The 23,396-nt window shown below is 37.9% G+C and overlaps 1 protein-coding gene across 1 annotated transcript in view; it reads right to left on the bottom strand.

Moving 5' to 3' along the window:
* Positions 1-23,396, bottom strand: part of LOC134659504 (uncharacterized) — a 49,533-nt gene that overhangs the window by 4,557 nt on the left and 21,580 nt on the right. Inside the window, exons 14-25 of the mRNA XM_063515148.1 lie at positions 12,712-12,801; positions 10,974-11,108; positions 10,418-10,511; positions 9,551-9,652; positions 7,016-7,124; positions 6,061-6,204; positions 5,395-5,521; positions 4,428-4,522; positions 3,216-3,425; positions 2,450-2,588; positions 1,307-1,528; positions 236-331 (exon numbers count right to left, since the gene is read on the bottom strand). Of these exons, the coding sequence (XP_063371218.1) occupies positions 236-331; positions 1,307-1,528; positions 2,450-2,588; positions 3,216-3,425; positions 4,428-4,522; positions 5,395-5,521; positions 6,061-6,204; positions 7,016-7,124; positions 9,551-9,652; positions 10,418-10,511; positions 10,974-11,108; positions 12,712-12,801 (1,563 nt within the window). The remainder of the gene's footprint in view (positions 1-235; positions 332-1,306; positions 1,529-2,449; positions 2,589-3,215; positions 3,426-4,427; positions 4,523-5,394; positions 5,522-6,060; positions 6,205-7,015; positions 7,125-9,550; positions 9,653-10,417; positions 10,512-10,973; positions 11,109-12,711; positions 12,802-23,396) is intronic.

Raw genomic sequence — 23,396 nt, 5'->3', positions numbered from 1 at the left:
TAAAATAAGGGCTATATCCCGGTAAGGGTATTTATATGTGTGATGAGCACAGATATTTGTTCCTGAGTCTTGGGTGTATTCTATTTATTTATGTATTTGTACCTATATTATATATGTATATCGTTTTCTGAGTACCCACAACACAAGCCTTCTTGAGCTTACTGTGAGACTTAGTCAATCTGTGTAAGTATGTCCTACCATATTTATTTATTTTATTTATTTAAATAAAACATACCGTAATGACAGCTGTCAGGTTCAATGGCTGCTGATGGAGACTGCCCAGTAGCTGCCCCGTTTCTGTGCTCAGATCTGGCGCACTGAGTTTAGGCAACTGTAGGTAATAATAATACATTATGATAAAATTGCATACCGTTCTATAAGGCAGGATTAGCCTATAGCCCAGAATTTAGTTAATCGCTTTCAACCAATAGCCCTTTTGAAGTGAAAACTTCTTTAGCGGCGCTGTGAACTTTTTGAGGTGGGGAAAAAATGTTAAACTCGCGACAGATCACGTGACCCGATCGAAAAACTTACAATGTCATTGAGTTATTCTTTATTGATTTAAATGCCATCTAGTGAGTTTCCATCTAACTGGTATTAATATAACTCGAGTACTAACAGTGATGTGCTTAGGGGTTTCAAGTAGTGCGACTAAATAACGCTAGATGGCGTTAACCTCAATTATACATAGTGCTGCAGACATTTTGCAATAGTGATTGAGTTTTCACTTCTGCCAGCACTCCCGGAGTGCAATCCGTTGTTTTTTTACCAATGCACACGTGTCTCATGCGACGTTTTTTATCACACTTGCGTTGCGAGTAAAAAACAAAAACTACATATTTATAAAATTTTAATTATTAAAACTGCATTTTAACAACTGGCGCTCTTTTAACTAAAAAACAACGGGTTGCACTCCGGGAGTGCTGGCAGAAGTGAAAACTCAATCACTATTGCAAAATGTCTGCAGCACTATGTATAATTGAGGTTAACGCCATCTAGCGTTATTTAGTCGCACTACTTGAAACCCCTAAGCACATCACTGTTAGTACTCGAGTTATATTAATACCAGTTAGATGGAAACTCACTAGATGGCATTTAAATCAATATAGAAAAACTCAATGACATTGTAAGTTTTTCGATCAGGTCACGTGTCCGTCTTACGGTCACGTGACCTGTCGCGAGTTTAACATGTTTTCCCCACCTCAAAAACTGCACAGCGCCGCTAAAGAAGTTTTCACTTCAAAAGTGAAATTATTTACAGTAAATGGAATAATTTTGAAATCTCACTTATCATCAAACAACCTACCTTATCTCCAGTCAACATGACCTTCAAGTATCTCTCCAGCGCCCCACCATCAACCGGCTTCCCAACATAGTCCATCCTCAGATGCCCACCAGCACTGGCCGGGCAGGTCAAGGCCATGTCGTGGTTGAAGGTCACCAGCATGTGACCTTCGTAGGCTGCTGGGGTTGATGACAGGTCCTGGTCTGGAGTGACGTGGGAGATATCGTGGAGGTGGACGCAGACCTGGAAGGAAAGTTATTTCTAACCTCATTTTGCTACTGAAAGTTTGGCTTGGGAATTCATAATTTTTTTTTAAGTTACGGGCAGTAGCTAGCTGTGAAATAAACCCTTTAGGAAATTAGGTTTTTGAGAATCGGTCCAGCTACCTTCGAAGAAGCACATAAAAACCACAAAAAGAACCACGTTAATTGGTAACCTCCTTTTCAAATTCGGCAGAAGTGGTTCACTCCGCGATTTCGACGCGTCGCTACAAGTAGGTACAGTCACCACACGGGATTGTTACGCCATTTAGGATCCTAGCTAAATTGGTTGTTCCATACTTACGCTATGGAATGTCCAATTTAGGTAGAACCCTAAATGTAAGGCCTGAGTGGACGCTCGAGTTGGGCGTGCAGCGGGGCGGGGCGTGCGGCGTGCATGTTAAACAAATGCAAGCGTATAGGAGCGGCCTTAGTGCACGCTGCTCAAATCCCTTGGGAGCCCGACGCCACGCTGCACGCCCCGGCGAACGCTCCGCTTCGAGCGTCCACTCAGGCCTTAAGATCGGTTTTCCTAGGATAGCGGTGCCGTCATATAGCGGCCGTCTCCATACTAAATAATACGGCTAAATATGGATGTCGTAGTATTTGTATGGAGACGACCGCTATATGACGGCACCGCTTTCGGAGGAAACCAAAGCTTTCCACTAAATAGCGTAACAATCGCGGAGCGTGATGGTACATGCGGCCAACGGCAATTTTGGTGTCTAATAGCCATAGCGCACCACTACGGAACGGACGCCTGTTTCCGCTTGCGCCACCTAGCGGTCATATCCGTCGTAATAGACGTGATTCGTTAGAGAGTGAACCTTCTGTACCTAATACTTTTATTTATTCTGTGAAGTCTTAGAAACTTTGAATTTCTTTGCGTTCTGACTGAGCTCACCTTCCAGTTTTTCTCACTGTCAGTCGTATGTAGTCGGCGTGCAGCTACCAAGAAATCCACGGTCAGGTTGCTACCAACGCTCTCCAGCTGAGTGTAGCCTGCTACTTCCAGATACACCTCACCATCGGGCTTGTCTTCTCTATAAACAATATCATCATTCATTTGGTGCATTGTAATAATAGGGTATTTGACATTTTTTTATGAATGCTATCAGTCGAACAGGTTTGTATTGAGGATCAAATATCTGTATGGGACCCATAGTCTTAAAGGACTTAAAGCAATACAAAAGTCACAAATGATGGTCAATCAAAGTCTGGCACTCGCACTTTACTGACGAAACGCTGCATAGAAAATGGCAAGACATCGTGACGTCACCATGTAACGTTAGAAGCCGCTTTAATGTAGGTATGGAAAACAAGGAAATTGCGATTTTGTCGGTGAAATATTACGTTTATTATTTATTTGTACATATATGGTTGCCATACAATATTTTTTTAAATAAAATATAAGGAATCGAATGGTATCATTATTTTTTTCCTATTTCGAAGTTAAAAATTTTTTTTTAAACTATAAGGCCTTGTATTTTTTTATTATTCCCGTATATTTTTTCAATTTTTAATGTTTTGTGATAAATTTCTCATTTTCTATCTATTTAACTAGGTTTAGTTATAAAATTCAACATATTGTGTCAAATATCCTATTTTTATGGAATGCATCCTTAGGATTAGGTTATCAAACGGATTTTTTTTAACTAGTGCTAGCTTACTTGAACTCCAAAGCGTGCTGCACTTTGACCTTGACGCGGTCATTGAAGTCTACTTCCAGCTGTTGCAGCTCCAGCCCCAGCTCCAGCACCGAGCCTCCAGGTCTTAGGGGCCGAGGGGGGAGGAGCGCGCCGCAGGAGCCGGAGGGGGGGGTGGTGATGAGGACCAGGCCGTTTAGGAGGATTAGGGAGGGCTGGATTGTAGCTAGGAAACTGAAACAATACACAGTTGTATAATAGTTATTTGTACAACAAGAGATCAAAGTTTGATATTTCTTCGAGTGCTTATTTTGAGTCCCGTGCAAGCGAAAGATTCTATAATAGATTCACGAGCGTAGCGAGTGAATCTAATTTAGAATCTTGAGCGTAGTAAAAAGCGTATTTTTCAACTCTTAATTAGCATTAGCACTGTTTCCTGATGTGAATTAATACCTACTGTACCCATGTAAATTTCATTCGATAGCGTAACGTGTCGTGACGTACGCGTTTGCGTTGTCGCATTTTGTATGGGATTTTGAGTTGACAAAACGTCCTGTTGAAAATCCCAAACAAAATGAGACACGCTATCGAATAAAATTTACATTAGAGGCTCAGAACCATAATGTCAATGTGTTCTATGGAACAGCAGTATGTTTTACGATATCGGGGTTGGACGGTTACCCATTGTATTTAAAAGTTGACCAGTATGACCTTTCACCCTTCAGAGTATGATTACATCGAATTAAAGTAAAACCATTTAGGTACTAATAGTTCAAAACGAATTGGGATATCTTCATTTAGACAACTAATATCTGGGTGACCGAGCTTCGCTCGGGGCTCGGAAAACATATAAAAACTCGAATATGCGCGTTTTCCCAGAGATAAGACCTAGCTAGATCGATTTTTCGCCCCCGAAAACCCCCATATACCAAATTTCATCGAAATCGTTAGAACCGTTTCCGAGATCGCCGAAATATATATATATATATATATATATATATAAATAAACAAGAATTGCTCGTTTAAAGGTATTAGATTATTTAAATCACGCAGTTCTATGCCAAAATCAAAACTCCATACTTAAATAATTATATAAATCCGAAAGTGTGTCTGTCTTTCTGTCTGAAACCGATTTTAGAACTTTGGCATAGAGATAGTTTAAGTCCTGGGGAAGGACATAGGATAGTTTATCATTTCGGAAATTATCCCTAGTTGCGTAAAATAAATATAACTTACTCAAAACTGTTCGCTTTAGTTGCAAATAACTTTTCCATAACCTCCGCTCCCGTCGTCGGTCGCTCGCAATCGAAGAACACACCCGTTTCGTCCACCTTCGTCAAAAATAATAGAATAGAATAGAATAGAATAGAGTAGAGTAGGGTAGGGTAGGGTAGGGTACGGTAGGGTAGCGTAGAGTAGAATATAAATTTATTCAAATTAAATTAAACATTAAGTAGGTATTACATGAGACATACAGAACCGACTTATTATTAAACGTCACTGAAGATGTCTCCACTCAGTTTAATGTCAAGAACCATATTAAATTCAATTCAATACCTTCTTATTTGTTTTACAAGGGGGCAAAGTTGTTGTTTAACCTCTCGTGATAATATTGACACCAAGCAAGTGAAAAATTTTTAAAAATAGAATCTTGAGCGTTGCGAGGGTTTCAAGGCACAAGGGTTTAACAAATTTCGCCACCGAGTAAAACAAAATTTTTCACCACACCAAGACAAGGAAAATACTAACTGTAAAATAGGTACTTATAAAAAATCAAAGCAAAGTCGATTCAAAATTAATGTTAATAAATATTTATCATTAAAAATCAATTCTAATTCGCACGTGTATCGTACAACGTTTTACAGTAGGTATAGACATATGGCCCTTTAAAATTTCGACATAGACACGGAAAGTGCTAATTTACGAACTAGTGCGGGAAAGTAGCACCATATGTCCTGTAAAATTATTTCTTCAAGGAGGCCTAGCACTTTCTAATAGTCGTACAAGGGTCATTCTCAAAAAAAATGTCTGCGGCCTAGGACATTCTTACACAGATTGACTAAGTCCCACAGTAAGCTCAAGAAGGCTTGTGTTGTGGGTACTCAGACAACGATATATATAATATTCAAATACATAAATATATAGAAAACACCCAAGACTCAGGAACAGATATCTAAATATAGAAATATATTATCTTGTTAACCTTTTGTTCATTATTCCGTTCCGTGACAGTATACGCGTCTCTTCCATTCTTGGACGTCATGATGACTTGCAGTCTTGAGTGCATCGCCACGCCGCCATACTGCCCGCCGGGGTTTGGCCATTTTAATCTAAATGAATAAATATTGTAAAGAAATCTTATAAAAATTGGCTTAGGTTAGGACCAAACTAACTCTGCATGGCATTTGCATGTGACAAAGTATGGATATGTCATGATTAATGTCAAATTTCTTTTACAATGACACGTTAGCTTAGACGTACGCAAGTGAGATAATGACAGAGAGAGACAGACTTACTGGAATGACTTGTTGATGGGTTAGTTTGTGACGTCACAGCAGATATAGATAAGAGGTTTGAAGATAGAGCGAGACCCACACAGAGACAAACTTACTGGAATGACTTGTTGACGGGCGAGATGGTGACGTCACAGCGTATAGGGAGATGGGCCACTAGGGATCTCTGCAATAACGCTTCATGCTCTGAAGTCAGAGCTAGAGGAACGTACAGAGACAGACTTACTGGAATGACTTGTCGACGGACGAGATGGTGACGTCACAGCGTATAGGGAAATGGGCCACTAAGGATCTCTGCAGTAACGCTTCGTGCTCTAATGATAGAGCGAGAGGGACACACAGAGAGACAGACTTACTGGAATGACTTGTTGACGGGCGAGATGGTGACGTCACAGCGTATAGGGAGATGGGCCACTAGGGATCTCTGCAGTAACGCTTCATGCTCTGATGATAGAAGTGGCCCGTGTGTTCTAATGGCGCTTACTGCTGTTGCTTGGTATCTAGAAAAATAATAGTTTTAAGGGTAATTCTCTGAGAATATGTCTGCCGTTGCGTCTAATTGCCACGACTTTTTTCATACATTTTGTATGGGTCGCGGCAATTAGAACGACGGCATATTTTTTGAGAATCACCCTTAATACAAGCCAATATAAATAATGCAAACACGGAATGAAATTTTAATTACCAGCCATACTCTACGTAGTGACTTTATAGGTCATATACTGGTCAACTTTTATTAGGTACAGTCAGCAGCAGAAGTTGCTAAGCGAGCGAGGTGTTCAAATTGATCTTGATGCGACTTTATTGTTAAGAGAATAAGAGCGCGTCAAGGTAATTTTGAACACCTCGCCCGCTTAGCAACTTCTGCTGCTGACTGTATATACACGTAATATATAATAGAAATACTATATGACATTCTTACACAGATTATATAAGTCCCACAGTAAGCTCAAGAAGGCTTGTGTTGTGGGTACTCAGACAACGATATATATAATATGCAAATACATAACTACATAGAAAATACCCAAGACTCAGGAACAAATATCTGTGCTCATCACACAAATAAATGGCCCTTACCGGGATTCGAACCCAGGACCGCGGCTTCACAGGCACGGTCACTACCCACTAGGCCAGACCAGTCGTTACATATGGTTACATAGATATAGATAGATAGAATACTCTTTACCACACCTCAGTAAAAAGATGAAAAAGAAAAGAACAATTGATTAAATGTAGAGGCAGACAACAGGCGGTCTTATCGCTAAAGAGCTATCTCTTCTAGACAACCTTTGGGTAGACATAGTTTCGTACCTTATGTGTAAATCGTTCCTCCACGTCAGATCTTGAGAAGAAGGAGCAGTTAAGTTGCCTCTAATTGAAGTGAACGATATTATTGTTGATTGCAGACGAATGGGAGTACCTGAAAAATACATTAGTGTAAGGCCTGAGTAGACGCTCGAAGCGGAGCGTTCGGCGGGGCGTGCAGCGTGGCGTCGGGCTCACGAGTAATGTGAGCAGCGTGCACTAAGGCCGCTGCTATGCGTTTGCATTTGTTTAACATGCACGCCGCACGCCCCGCCCCGCTGCACGCCCAACTCGAGCGTCCACTCAGGCCTTACACTTAGGGAATATTATGCGAATCTATGTAGGGGGCGCCACTCCCACAATCAGTCACAATTCTAAGGGTCCACCGCAAACGAGAGTCGAAATTTTGTTATCTAACCTCTCTAACACTCTTGCATATTCGAGCGATAAAGAGTCAGATAGCTGAGTTTCGCTTTCGCGTTTCCCGGTATAGGCCCTTTGTAAACAAACCGCCTTGATGTATCAATGTCATATTTGATTGTCTATGAAAACTTGTCAAAAAACAGTTTAAGGCACAGTATGTATAAGTTACTCTGGCTTATGAAAGGCGCTAGTGCTGCACCCTGGCGGCAAAACATTGCAGTAATACTCACTATTGTGTATTGGGAGACTTCCGAGGATAAGGATACGTGGAAGAATAAGAGGGAGGCCTTTGCCCAGCAGTGAGACAATATGAGCTCATAATAATAATAATGTGTTAGTCTGTGCGGAAAGAGAAGAGGCGCGGAATGTATGGGGCCCAATAAGAATAAGAATAAGAATAAGAATAAGAAACCATTTATTGCAACACAAAAAGCATACAGGTTACAAAACATAAAGGGATTGAAAAAATAAGAATAATTGTGCGGCAAAATGAACGGGCTCAGCATACGCTGCGTCAGTCATTTCATTACAAATTGCCTGCGCAGCGCTGATTTTCAGTCCGTCCCCTTCACTGAACCACATTGACATTTATGCGGGTTAAAAATTTTCTAAACAAAAAACAACTACAAAAATAACATCTCTAGTTAAAGTAGGTAATAATAGTTTAAGTCTTGTTATTGGATAAGTCTTATCTCAATTTTACAGTTTGCAATTAATCAGAAATACTTTTTTAACAGTTAGAAAAACAAAACAAACAAATTCATCACAATACATTCCACGACTCTTCTCTTTCCGCACAGACTCTACTTGGGAATATTTAAAAATAATTTTTGGGCAAAAAAATATTATTTTTACAAGCTTTTATTACTGACTGTACTTTTCTTTCCACAGGCAACTAATACACATCTATAAAATTCTAAAAACCCCAAAAACAGTTAAGGTTGCGTTGTTTTATCACCTCCTGTCTCCATCATCAGATCAGCTCGATGGTACCATAATATTGCATTGTCACCAGACTTACATAATATGTACGAATGTCACATTTACATAATATTGTATTAATACTGTCACCTAATGACGAAATGAATAAAATTGAAAATAAAATCTTAACCAATCTCATACTTAATTAGATAAACCATTAGGTATGCAGAATTTCATCGGATGATTAATGAAACACAATATTTTACCGTAATGAAGCCCGTTAAATTTTGTATCTCAAATTTTAATTGTACAGTCGTCAGCAGAAGATGCTAAGCGGGTGATGTGTTCTGAATTATCTTGACACGCTCTTATTCTCTTAATAATAAAGTCGCGTCAAGATCATTTTGAACACCTCGCCCGCTTAGCAACTTCTGCTGCTGACTGTATTACGTACATGATGAGATTCAGAATAACCAGCTATAAGGTTTTGCTATGTACTTATTTCGTATTTGAAATTCTTAATTCAATAAAATATTAATAATGTTCTATATATATACTGTACGTTTTCATAACTCAGGTATTTTTTTTTACCATTGACGTCCATTTGAAAGGGATAGTAAACTATCTGCTGGTTTAAATGGCTTTTGAGACGGAGATACTTAGTACGTACCTACCATACTTAGATTGATTGATTTATTGATCATTTATTTGTCAATAGTGGGTTCACAAAGAGGTCTTAAAACTATTTACAATATAAGTACATAGGATCTCCACATTGTGCCTACAAACTGGCATACAAATTTAATTAAACTAAAAAGAAGATACGTAGATACTTTTATTAATTAATTAATGATATTGATGATGGAGCTAATGATGATGTAGACGATGTTGTTGATGATTATAATTTTAATGATACTAGTGATTATGATAATGATGACAACGAACCTAATTCTGTAGGTATACTGACGTCCATTTGAAAGGGGTAGTAGACAATCTGCTGGTTTATATGGCTCTTGTATCGAATAAACTTATTATTATATATCTTACTAACTTAGTAAACGAAGATACTTTGATTTTAATTAATTAATTATATTTATAATGACGCTAATGATGAGGCAGATAGTGGAGATAATGACGATATTGTTGCTGATTATAATGTTAATGATGATAGTGATTATGATAATGATGACAACGAACCTAGTTCTGTAGGTATACTGACGTCCATTTGGAAGGGATAGTAGACTATCTGCTGGTTTATGTGGCTGCCGAAGCGAAGAAAGTCTTCTATTGATTTTGTTACTGAAACAAAACGTTAAAAATCGTTAATCACGATGGTTTTGTTTTTATTGTGTTTCCCCTGGTTGCCCTGAAAACCAGCGCCATGGCTAAGTATCTTAGTGTAAGGCCTGAGTGGACGCTCGAGTTGGGCGTGCAGCGGGGCGGGGCGTGCGGCGTGCATGTTAAACAAATGCAAGCGTATAGGAGCGGCCTTAGTGCACGCTGCTCAAATTACTTGTGAGCCCGACGCCACGCTGCACGCCCCGCCGAACGCTCCGCTCCGAGCGTCCACTCAGGCCTTACACTTAGACATCGGCATATGCTATATGGCATCCATGTTGATGTTAGATTATATTAGAATAAGATGTATTAAAGGTTAAGTTTTATGTATTACACCAAATAAAGTATTTCTATTTCTATTTTTTCAACATTAGAAAAAAGGTAAACAATCTTGACGTGTCTCTTTGTTGAAAAATACTTTTGAAAAATAAGTCACGGCAGATATGTAACAATTATAAATGCTATAAGATTATTTACATTTTTTTGCTGATTTTTAAAAAGCTCTTTTCAATTAAAAGACACGTCAAAATCGCGTAGCCTTTTTATAATGCTAAAAAAATGAACTATGTAAGTATAGCAATATGAAGATAAAAACCGTTTTGATACAACAAGTTTTTTAAAAGCACGTATGATGTTTTGTTCATGATATACGAAATACATAGAAAGTATTTTGCAAACTGGTGGTAGCCACACTTCTCTTACTTAGTTAGAGTGTGACAGACTTACTTTCCTCTCCGTTCCAGGAATCGAACCGTGATTGGTTGACATGCGACGCGTAGACCGTCTTGTCGTGAATCTTGATTACTATATCAATGTGGACCTGGTAAATAAATAAGTTTTTGGCAAAAATTTCATTTTGGTACAAGCTTTTATAGCTGACTGTACTTTTCTTTCCACAGACAACAAATACTCATCGAGACAATTATAAAAACCCCAAACACAAATAGGTTGCGTTAGATAGAGTTGCATAAAAAGACTGTAGTTTTAATATTAAACTTATTTTGTACTAGTTACTTAAGTACTTAATTAAATAATTAGAAAAAACATTGTCGACGTATATTTGGGCCAGCCTGTTGTATATCTCCTGGCATGGCGCAGTCGGTAGGATCCTGTCCACCTCCTGGGGCCCGTTTCTCAAAAGTATGTAACTTGTAATACAGGCGGATGTCACTTTTTAACAGCTTTTGTTAGAAATGGACTTCCACTTGTATTACAACTTTACAAGTTACAATACAAGCTTTTGAGAAACGGGCCCCTGCTCTGATAGTCTGTAGGTACCTACCTCCTCTGGTAGCGTTGAGAGCACTTTAAATGACCTCAGAACCTCCACCAGCTTTTCAATCTTCAGTTCCTTTTCGTTGATTGTGTGGATTTTTTTGAACATGTTCGTTGTTACGCCTTCTGCTATTACGTATACCTGTCCAGAATGCAGAAGATTTTTATTATATGCGAGCGACCCGCCCCGGCTTTGCACGGGTTAACAAATTATACATAAACCTTCCTCTTGAATCACTCTATCTATTAAAAAACCGCATCAAAATCCGTTGCGTAGTTTTAAAGACCTAAGCATACGTAGGGACAGACAGACCGCGGGAAGCGACTTTGTTGTATACTATGTAGTGACAATGCTTTTATCATTGATTGTACTTTTTTTTCAACAGGGAACTAATACTCATCGAGACAATTCTAACAAACCCAAACATAACTTGGTTGCTTTGTTTTATCACAGAGTTCCTATGGCCACCTCCTGTATCCATCATCAGATCAGCTGGATGGTACCATAATATTATATTGTCACCCAACTTACACGGAAATATTTTTGCTACCACGTGACACACTGCTTTTCAAATCACCTATGAGGAAAATATTGTTTCAATATATTATTTAACCCAAGAAAAAAATATAGTAAAAAATTGCGTCCTTGAACAGAAAAGTGTAACTTTGATCTCTCCCAGCAGGGAAGAAAAGTGACACTTTGATCCTAGCGGGAAAGAAAATAGTTATTTGTACAACAAGAGATCAAAGTTTGATATTTCTTCGAGTGCTTATTTTGAGTCCCGTGCAAGCGAAAGATTCTATAATCTAATTTAGAATCTTGAGCGTAGTAAGGGACTCAAAAGCGCACGAGATGAAAATAAATTTGATCTCGTGTAGTACACATAATTTTTCACCCGAGCAGTGAGAACATACCTATTAGACAACTTGAAAAATGCAATCCTTCTTTCTTCATCACTTAATACCTGCACTCATGTTTTCTTAAGATATACAAACAATTAAGTTTAATTACCGCAATCGAACACAAAAACAAAACGTAATAATAAATTTCAGTAAAATAATATGGATATAACGAACATCAACTGACACCTCAATCGACAACTTTTTTTTGTAAAAAAAAGCTTTGTAAGATACAGTCCGAATTGCGGATACGTACTACATATTTGTCAACTATGGTAGAAATTCTTAAAAGTAAAATAATTAATTTTGCGTGATGATCTGTGTATTTTTTGAGTTCATTATTTTAATTGTACAATAAAATACATAAAATATAGTATTTTATCAGTTTTTATCAAATCTTAAACTTTATACTTATTAATTAATTATTAAGAATTCATACTCGTACGTGGTTTGGAACGATGCGGTCTGAAGTTTTTCGGGGGTCTATTATAAACCGTGAATATACCGTTGAATGTCGTTTTAACTTTTTTTTGTCTGTTCCTTTTTGCTAACAGCGTGAAAGGGACAGATATAATAGGACCCAAGTATTTCGAACTTGTATTAGACCCCGCATGTTGAAATGACATTTGACTATAAAGGTCACTTGAATGTCATTTTGTCTCACTCAGTGAGCAAAATCGCATTTTGCTCACTGTTTTTAAGAATCAAAGTGCCCTTGTTCGAGCTGCTGAGGTGAAAACGCCCTTTTCCGAATAAGTGTGTGATGTGAAAAAGATTGTAATATATTTACTACCGTATTTATGTGTGTATGACATGACACATTGCCAATACTAGGTAATACTTACCGCTATATGATGCGGGCGCCGTCCGCCGGTTGACAGTTTGACAGCCGCGAATGCTGGCAGCGCGCTGGTTGGCTCACCGACGCTCATGAACTGTACAAAATAACACATTCAATTAGAAATATCTGGGTGACCGAGCTTCGCTCGGAAAACATAAAAAAAACTCGAAAATGCGCGTTTTCCCAGAGATACGACCTAGCTAGATCGATTTATTGCCCCCAAAAACCCCCATATACCAAATTTCATCGAAATCGTTAGAGCCGTTTCCGAGATCCCCGAAATATATATATATATATATATATATATATATATATATATTTAAAAATAAACAAGAATTGCTCGTTTAAAGGTATTAGATAAATAAAAATAAATGGTATTTTTCTACCCCAGCACTTTTATTTGTCAATGCTGCCAGTAATATCTAAGAATATTCATTTCCAAATCTCAAAGAAGGAGGTTATCAATTCGGTTGTATGTTTTTTTTATTTTATTTTTTTATGTTTGTTACTCCATATCTCCGTCATTACTGGACCGATTTTGAATATTCTTTTTTTGATTGTATGTATATGCATACAGATTGGTCCCGTTTTTGTCAAAACCCAGTTCTGATGATGGGATCCATGAGGAATCGAGGGAACTCCTCAAATCTTAAAGGCATACATATAGTGATTTTTGTGTTTTTATCAACAAATCAAGCATATACATTCAGAAATGTGACATTTGATGAAGTGGAACTGCTGATGATGATCAGAACAGAACTCTTCAACGACGCATAGTTCACGTTTGGCGATTTGTCCTCTTCGTTATGTTTGTTAAGCAAGTTAAGTTTTTAAGTCACATTTTTGTCAAGCTCGAGTTCTGATGATGGGATCCATGAGGAATCGAGGGAACTCCTCAAATCTTAAAGGTGTGCGTATAGAGATTTTTGTATTTTCATCAGAAAATCAAGCATTTTTATTAAAAACTGTCGCATTTGATGAAGTAGAACTGCTGATGATATCAGAACAGAACTCTTCAACGACCCATAGTTCACGTTTGGCGATTTGTCCTCTTCGTTATGTTTGTTAAGCAAGTTTAGTTTATAAGCCACATTTCTGTCAAGCTCGAGTTCTGATGATGAGATCCATAAGGAATCGAGGGAACTCCTCAAATCTTAAAGGCATACATATAGTGATTGTTGTGTTTTAATCAACAAATCAAGCATATACATTTAAAAAGTAACATTTGAGCAAGTGTAACTGCTGATGATGACCAGAACGAAACTCTTTAACGACGCATAGCTCGCGTTTGGCGATTTTTTCTTTTCGTTATGTTTGTTAAGCAAGTTAGGTTTTTAAGCCATATTTATGTCAAGCTCAAGTTCTGAATATGGGATCCATGAGAAATCGAGGGAACTCCTCAAATCTTAAAGGCACACGTATAGAATTTTCTGTATTTTCATCATAAAATAAAGCATTAACATTAAAAACTGTCGCATTTGATGAACTGGAACTGCTGATGATGATCAGAACAGAACTCTTCAACGACGCATAGTACATGTTTGGTGATTTCGAATTTCGACTTTGACTTGGACTGGGACCCGGACTCGGATCCAGATCCGGACTCGTACCCGGATCCGGTTCGGACCCTGTCCCGGACCTGGACTCGGACTCGGACCTGGACTAGACCCGGACTCGGACCCGGACTCGGACACAGACCCGGACCTTGACCCGGAAAACCACTATGATACCTAAACTAAATAAACCACTATGATTACCTACCATAAAATGTAGGTATAAAGTATGATGAGGCCAAACCCCTCCCGCTCAAACCCCCGTACACCGCACCGCATGCGCCGTTAAGTGGGTTAGGTTAGGTTTGAACTGCTATCCCCCCGCAGGTTGCTCACCTTGTCGTGGTGGAGGGGCTTAGTAAGGGCCCGGCCACATGTGCGCGTTGCGGCGCCGCCGCCGCCGCGCGGCGCGGCACCGCAGAAATCTGCGGCGCCGCAAACCGCTCTGCGGCGACGCCCGCCGCAACGCAAAATTTTGCGGTGCCGCGCCGCGGCGCCGCAAAGCGGTGCGCGTCGCCGCGCGCGGTGCCGCGCGCGGTGCCGCAGAGCGGTGCGCGGCGCCGCGCGCGGTGCCGCAAAGCGGTGCGCGTCGCCGCGCGCGGTGCCGCCGAGCGGCGTGCGATGCCGCACTGCATAGTAAAGAATAAAATTCGACTACCAGTGTTTGATCAGACATGGATCCCTTCACACATGTTCTGCTCTTGCTGTTGTTAAGAAGGCGCAGAAATAGAAAACAATCGAAAAGAAAATTTTGGGTGAACCCATATCTTCGTATAATGAATGAAGATGGAAAAACGCGAAATAAAATGCCATTCCCTTCCCTTCATAGTCCTAAAACTCCATAACTCGAAATATTTAACCTCACCAGACGAAGTAAAACGGCGAACGACGATTCCCTTCACGACTATAACTCGAAAAAGATAATAAAGCTGTACTTTCTCAGTTTCTACAATTACCTCTCTCTAACACTAATATTTCGTGCGTGTTTTATTACCTCTGTAACTCGAAACCTCTTTAAGACGAATAAAACCCCACAAGAACTTTCCTAAGTCGGTGCCCTCTATAAGACAAATCCTCCTCGTTAACACGAATTTTTTGGCATTTCCCATGAGATTCGTGCTCTGGAGGTTCCACTACATACATAACTGTAATCGTTACTGAAAATCACCACTTATAATTCTAAAATTAATGCCACCACCATTTTACAAAATGATAAAGTTTTCTTAGCGCGTAAGTAGCGCTATATTTTAATAATTTTACAAATGTGTAATCATAATTTCAACAATCGCTTATATAAATATAGCTATACTGATTTCATGCTAATTCACCAACTTTCATATATGCTTAATAGGTATATAATCTCAGAAAAAAAACAAGTTTTCATATCGGTACAGTCGAGTTCACAAACATCTTTACAAGTCAACATTCCAAAAATAATAATATATATAGGGATATATCTACAAAAATCAACAATCGCTTATATAAATATGGCTATAATGATTAGGTACTTGCTAAATCACCGACTTTCATACAGGCTTAATATATCTTAGAAAAATCAACAGTTTCCATATAGTTACAGTCGAGCTCAAAAACATATTTACAAATCAACATTCCATAAATAATTTACACACCTCTAATGGCTCTAATACAATGACAATCAGGTCACGTTGATTTGTAAAGCTGTTTGTGAACGCAACTGTACATACGAGTACATATAAATAAAAGTCTCAATAAAAATAATATACCTAATCTATGTATTATACTACAGAAAATTACCTTTTTTGTATAAACAACAAAGTCTTAATAAAATCAAATTTTAGTAAAAGTACGTACTTACTCTAATTTACCTATATGTGCTTCCTATTTTTTTTTTAAGAAAAATCAAATTCATATTCATTGTTTGATTGACTGTCGCTTTCGTTGGAGACTGGTTCTACAGGTGTTTGTAAATAATTAGCACCTGATGAAGGGACTGTTGGTGGATGATTATTAAATGTTTGTTGGGGTCTTTGGTAACCGGATTCGTATGCTGACGAGTTGGGTCTTGGGTTACCATCTTGGTAAGATGAGCGGACTTGGTAAGACCTTTGGTAACTATTTTGAAATGAGCTATGGTAACTATTTGGTGACGGTTGGTGGAGATCAGTGAGTACTTGTAAGACGCGACTTTGAAATATTAAAGTTTGATGATTGTCTAATTTGTTTAGCGACGGTAAAATAGCTTTGAAAAACGACAGATGTCTATTTTCTGCCTCTTTTAAGGCCTGAAGTATGTCTGACTCAAATTGGTCGGTTGCTTTTCTTTTCCGAGAACAAGGCTGGTACCGAGATCTTGCAGTTTCATCTTTCTGGCCATCTTCGTCACTTTCTTGGTCCTCAACTATGCTCGAGTCCGTTACGTTTGCAGCATTTTTTTTTAAAAACATGAGTTTCTTGTAGAAATGGTACTCTTTGACTTTTGTTGCACCAGCGCCCGATTTATTTAAACTTTCAAGCCTTTTTGCGTATTTTGTGAAATTGTCTTTCATATTCTTCCATTTTTTTAACACCTCTTTTCCTGAAAAATAAAAACCATTTAAAACATTTTAAATTGTCAATAAACAAAACATCTCTAATTCAGATTATTAGTGACTGTTTGCAAATTTTCGACCTTTGCATTAAATTACACATGTACTATAATAATAGGAAACTTTATTAGTAAATATCACAGTCTAACTGGAAATTGTTGCATACGATATTCATTATCTTAGTTTCTTTTTACATATTTATTTATTTATTTGTTTCCTAGTTATGACATTTAAACTTTTTTTACACATTAGGTATCTAATAAAACATAATCAATAACAAATTTACAACAAAATGTATATAATTTGTACTGGACGGTTGTTGTCACTTTGTATGGCTGCGTAACTATATTGGGTCAACCAAATCTTGTCAGTAGAAAAAGGCGAAAATGTAGGTGCGAAGGGATATCGTCCCATAGAAATTTTTAATTTCGCGCCTTTTTTTACTGACAAGATTTGGTTGACCATCTATATTAACTTGCATATACGAGCCCCGGTGCATATGTTTTCGTCTAGTCAGACCATTTTTTGAGGTTCTCGCGTTTGTACAAAAATAATGTTTTAGTTTCAAAATCACTAATATTTAATTATTATACTAATGTAGTTTAATTTTATATGGTAATATTCTACAATAACTAAATCCAAATACAAGAAATACCGTTTCTACTCTAATGAAAAAAATAACGAATTTTATTTATTTGACGGGTACCTAGTAATATAACAGATGTGATAAGGGCTATTACTAGGGAAAGCAACACGGCTCTGCCAATGTACTGACAATTTTGTTTCGAGCCCATGCATGCAGCAGTGCTGTAGGAGAGGACAATATGATTTGGACAACGTTTTTGAAAATTAAATTTTTTCAGCAATAAAAGTCTCCTGCAATTTTATTATACGATCAAAATAAACTAGATTAAACATTACTATTATGGTTCCCATTGCTGGGTCATTTTATTTTCATGTGTAAAATGTATTAGAATAAACCAAATTGTTGTGTGGAACTAGACGAACTAATTTGCATCGGGGGTCGTATAACTACATAATACAATATATAACTAATACAACACATAAGCGCTGGTGGCCTAGCGGTAAGAGCGTGCGACTTGCAATCCGGAGGTCGCGGGTTCGAACCCCGGCTCGTACCAATGAGTTTTTCGGAACTTATGTACGAAATATCATTTGATATTTACCAGTCGCTTTTCGGTGAAGGAAAACATCGTGAGGAAACCGGACTAATCCCAATACGGGCCTAGTTTATCCTCTGGGTTGGAAGGTCAGATGGCAGTAGCTTTCGTAAAAACTAGTGCCCACGTCAATTACTGGAATTAGTTGCAAAGCGGACCCCAGGCTCCCATGAGCCGTGGCAAAATGCCGGGACAACGCGAGGAAGATGATGACAACATATAACTAATACATGCATATATGTAACCTATGAAACATTTATTTTCAGGTTTTTGGCGACTGGGAGCACATTCAGAGATATGGAATTTACAGATTATCGTGGAAGAAGTACAATCGGAAAAATAGTTAGAGAAGTCTGTCAAGCTATATGGGAAACCCTTCTAGGTGAAAGTATACCTAGAATAACAAAGAATCTACTAGAACAAATCGCGGATGAGTTTTTTAAAAATACTAACTTCCCCAATTGCATTGGGGCCCTGGATGGTAAACACATTCGAATTTGTAGTCCCGATCACAGTGGCTCTCTTTTTTTCAACTATAAAGGTTACAACTCTATAGTGTTGCTGGCACTTGTTGATTCCAATTATAGATTTGTATATGTGGACATAGGAGCTTACGGCAAGGAATGTGATTCCACAGTTTTTCACAATACGAAACTGAATGAATTATTACAACAAGGCCAGCTTCCCGTACCAGCAGCAAAGCCGTTACCCGGTTCTCAGACGTCAATTCCCCATGTATTTGTAGCAGACGAAGGCTTACCTTTAACGAATAACATAATGCGTCCATATCCAGGAAAACACTTGACTATACAACAAAGAGTTTTTAATTATCGCTTGAGTCGCGCAAGAAGATACGTTGAATGTACTTTCGGTATTCTAGCAAATAAGTGGCGCATTTTTCATCGACCACTGAATGTCCAATATAACTTTGCAACAGATATTATAAAGGCATGTTGTGTTATTCACAATTTTGTTATTAGTAGAGATGGAATTAAACAACCTGAAGAACTACTGATTGACGACGGTTTTTCAGATTTACATCATTCAACAAATTATATGTCCTCGACAAACCCAGTTAACATAAGAAATGAATTCTGTAAATACTTTTCTAGTGATGTGGGAGCCCTTAGTTGGCAATTAAGTAAAATATAATTTAATATTAGTATATTTAGGTTTTATTTCCATTCGCCTGTACAAAACTATGTATTAGCTTAGTATACTTGTATTGTATTATCCACTTAACACTTAAACATATTTGGAAGATGAGTTTCCATGCTACATATATGACTAATATGACAACAACTATATAAGAAACAGGTAGTAATAATGTTTTAAATAGTTTATTAATATTTCTTATCCATATGCCTATAAATAAATGAGATGAAAAGATTCAGGCAAAAAATGCCACGTTGTACCACTGTCAGTTTTCAAAGACTATTTCACATTACATCTTGATGGCAGGGCTATAACCGCGAACATTGAAGTTCGTAAATTTCAAATACCTATCTCATCTCTGTCACTCTAATAACGCCTCAATTGGCGTAAAAAATAAAGATTCCCTAAATTAGCGAACTTCGGTGTTTGCGGTAGGCCCTCTGTAGTATTAACAACCGGCAATAAGTTATTTTTTGCTTGAAAACGGGACATTGGTAAATTAATTAGGTAAGTAGGTATAATATTAATCAGTAACAAACTTCTCACATTTTACTAATTTTATGTATCTATAGGTAAAAACAAGACAATCGATGTAGGTAATCTATGTAGTTAGTTGGCTAACTCTGGAACGCGCAAGTGGCCCTTAACGAAATGAATAAATAGTATGCGAAATAAATAAACATCCTTACCGATTTTTGTTTTTTCTTTATTAGTTTGCTCGTCAAACGTCGGAAAAATGCTTCGGCAGACCTCCTTCCATGCACTATTTTTCTTATCTTTGTCTTTATACTCTTCTATGGTTTTATCCCAGAGAACTGGACGTTCCTCTACGAGAGATATCAACAAATCATTATCAATATTATCAGCCATCTTCCCCAAAAGCAGCGTAGGCACTGACAAAAAAACATCGCATTGGCAACCGATGTTAGCAAAAGTTTGCGCGACGTTGCCTGCCAGTGCATTCACGGGACGCGGCACCGTACCGTGCGTCGGCCGCCCGGCACAACGCCGTGTTCCTGCACGACGTGGCAACCAGCATCTCCACGGCGCACATGGGACATAACATAAGATCTAAAGGGAGTAGGTATATTATATTTGCTGTATTTATTTACGCCTTATAGGTAGGTACTATTTTTAGATTAAGTATATACTTTATATGCCACTTTTAGCTTGCTCAACGGCCTTGAAATTTTGAAAACTTCATACGAACCTAAATTTACAAATGTGTTTTGCAGTTTTGCCTAATCTGATGTTTTTATATGATCAAACTATGCAATTAATAAAATATTATTTTAAGATTAAATTAAATAAATCCAAGATTTATTTGAACCCGATATTTAATTTTATACCTGTGCCACACCATGAAACTCTTCGAGCACGTGTTCGACTCAAGGCTCCGGCAAGAGTGCACGGTCTCGGAATGTCAGTAAGGGTTTCGTCCTGGATGTGGCACTATATAGATATGGGATCTAATCTTTGCCCTAAGAATGCTAGTCGAGGCCTACAGAGAAAAGAAAAAGACCTTGCATATGGCTTTTCTGGATCTGCAGAAGGCTTTCGACTGCGTACCGCGCCAGGTAATCTGGTGAGCTTTGAAGGAGAAGAATGTGCCATAAACCTATATTGACTTTATCAGAGACATGTGCTTACCACAACTCGGAATCCATAGTAAGGACCGCCGTTCTTCTTTTGTGAAGAATAAGAACCATTTTCTCAAATCACAGATGAGCATTATTCAAATAAATAATAATTCACGATTTATTCGCGAATAATTTATCCGCGTATAAATCATTAGAGCGCTTCTCAAATTATTAATGATTTATTCGTTATTTCATTTGAATAAATCAACGAAATACATTTAAGTTGTTTGGCTTATTCTATGCTAATAACAAAACTAATGTTTATGTTTAATATGACTTGTATTTACTGTGTATTTTTTCTAACACGTTAAATATTGTTAAGAGTTAAAGGATAAGCAGGTATTATAATAAACAAAATTAGCGGGAACAACGAATTACTTACGCACACCGTTAGGAGGAACGAAGTTAGCTAGAACGTTACTACATTCTAGCCTGGCCTAGAAAGAGATAGCTATATATAAAAGAGTAAGAAAAGAAAGCAGAAAGCAAACGGGGACTGGAACCTCAGGTGTATGAGCTTTCTCTGCCAAAAATGTGGGAGGTCGTGCCGCTCACACATTGGCCTCCACAGTCTGGTGACCTTAGAAAGAGATCTTAGAAAAGCGCTGTAGTAGTGCTGTAGTAGCGTTGATCAAGTAAGTTAATAAGTGACTATTAACCATTTGATTACTACTGTAGGTCCATATCCCAACAAAAACATAAATGTGAAATGAGAGCCAAGTTCAATATTAAGAATATGTGTCGTTGTTATTGATCTAGATAGAATGCCAAGATCTGTGCTGTGTAGAAAATCCTGAAATTATAACGGATTTGACTTGGCTAGTTTTTACCAACAAACCAAATTTTAGAAAAGTAACATAGATAAATATAATAGCCTATACGTAAAATCTAGCCAAGACAAATCCTTTATAATTTCAGGATATTCTACACAGCACAGAACTTGGCACCTATCTAGATCTCAATTCTTTTGTCGGCGAGTCAACAACGACACATTTATTTTTAATATTGAACTTGGCTGTTATTTCATTTTTATGTTATTGTTGGGATATCATTACTTCTTGTTCAGAAATTACTATAATATTCATCATGAAACCAGTTTGCCTAAGCTGAAAAGGAGACCCCGGCTAATGCGCGGTCAATTACCAAAAGTTTCAGTTTCCAGATTTTTTTTTTGAACATACATATACCCATCTTCCACTCCCTGTTCTTTTAGCGTAGTCCAGATACTTGCATGTGATACGGAATCGAAGGCTTTTTTATAGTCTATGTATGCGACATATAGAGCTCTCCTTCTCTCTTGATATTTTTCAATCATAATCTTTATATACACCTAATAGTCTACCTTGATGCCAAATATCAAGTTTCTAAGTGATCTAGAAGTGGGTTAGGTTTTTGGTCTATAAGTCTTAATTAATCTAATAATAGGCTAGATGACTAAATTTTTTATGGTATCAATCGATCGGGTTTGTTTTTAGGATCAAATGTCTATATGGGACCCATTGCATTAAAGTAACACAAAAGTCAGAAATTATAGTCAAAGGCCGACAGTCGCATTTCACTCGCGTAACGCCCTATACAAAACGGCCAAGGGCCGTGACGTCATCGCCCATCTTGTAGTATGGACAAAACAAGAAAATTTCGTTTTTGTCGGTGAAATATTGCGTTTATGTATATATGTAGTTGCTATACAATATTTTTTTGGATGAAATGTAAGGAATCGAGTGGTACCCTTACTTTTATCGTTTTTGGAACTAAAAAAAAACTTAAATTTTGAAACTTTCAGGTCCTGTATTTTTGTAATTTTTCAATATTTTATTTCAATATCCACATTATTGTGATAAATTGCTTGTTTGCTATATATTTTACTAGATTTTGTTATAAAATTCAACATGTGTCATCATCCCTATTATCAATATATTGTAGCCAATAAGCCTGATTGTGATAATAGATCGATCGCAACGTCGGGCCGTGCTCGTTGACATCACCATCCCCCATGATGAGAATCTCGTGAAGGCCGAGAATTACAAGTGCAGTAAGTACCTAGACTTGGCTCACGAGATAACCGCCATGTGGGATGTTGATTCGACGATCATTGTCCCGATAGTCGTTTCAGTGAACGGTCTAATAGCGAAGAGTCTCGACCAACATCTTAAGATACTCTCGCTAGGTGGTTGGATCAAGGGTCAAATGCAGAAGGCGGTGATCTTGGACACGGCGCGAATAGGCCGCCGGTTCCTCTCTCTGCAGCCCTGACCACTAATTTTAGAAAAACCAAGCAATATCCGTGAACCGTGAAGTTCGGTTTTAAGTGTAGTAGTAGTAAGATTAAGTAAATATTGACAAAAACTATGCGTTTTAACTAAGTATGTACGTTCAGTTCTAATTTAAGTACAGTGTTTGATTTGCTTGTTAATTCATCGGTCACCATAACATGGCACACATTTTGTTAAAATATATCTTATTATTTCCGAGTAAAATGGATGTGACATAAGGACAGACGGACGGACGTAGGTACCTAACGAAACTAAAAGGGTGTCGTGTTTGCCACTATGGCTACGAAACTCTAAAAATAGTACCTACCTATAAGGCGTAA

Source organism: Cydia amplana, chromosome 25 (genome assembly GCF_948474715.1).
Source record: "Cydia amplana chromosome 25, ilCydAmpl1.1, whole genome shotgun sequence".
Taxonomy (NCBI): Eukaryota; Metazoa; Arthropoda; class Insecta; order Lepidoptera; family Tortricidae; genus Cydia; species Cydia amplana.
The sequence above is the reverse complement of the archived record's forward strand: the minus strand, read 5'-3'. Positions and strand labels throughout refer to the sequence as shown.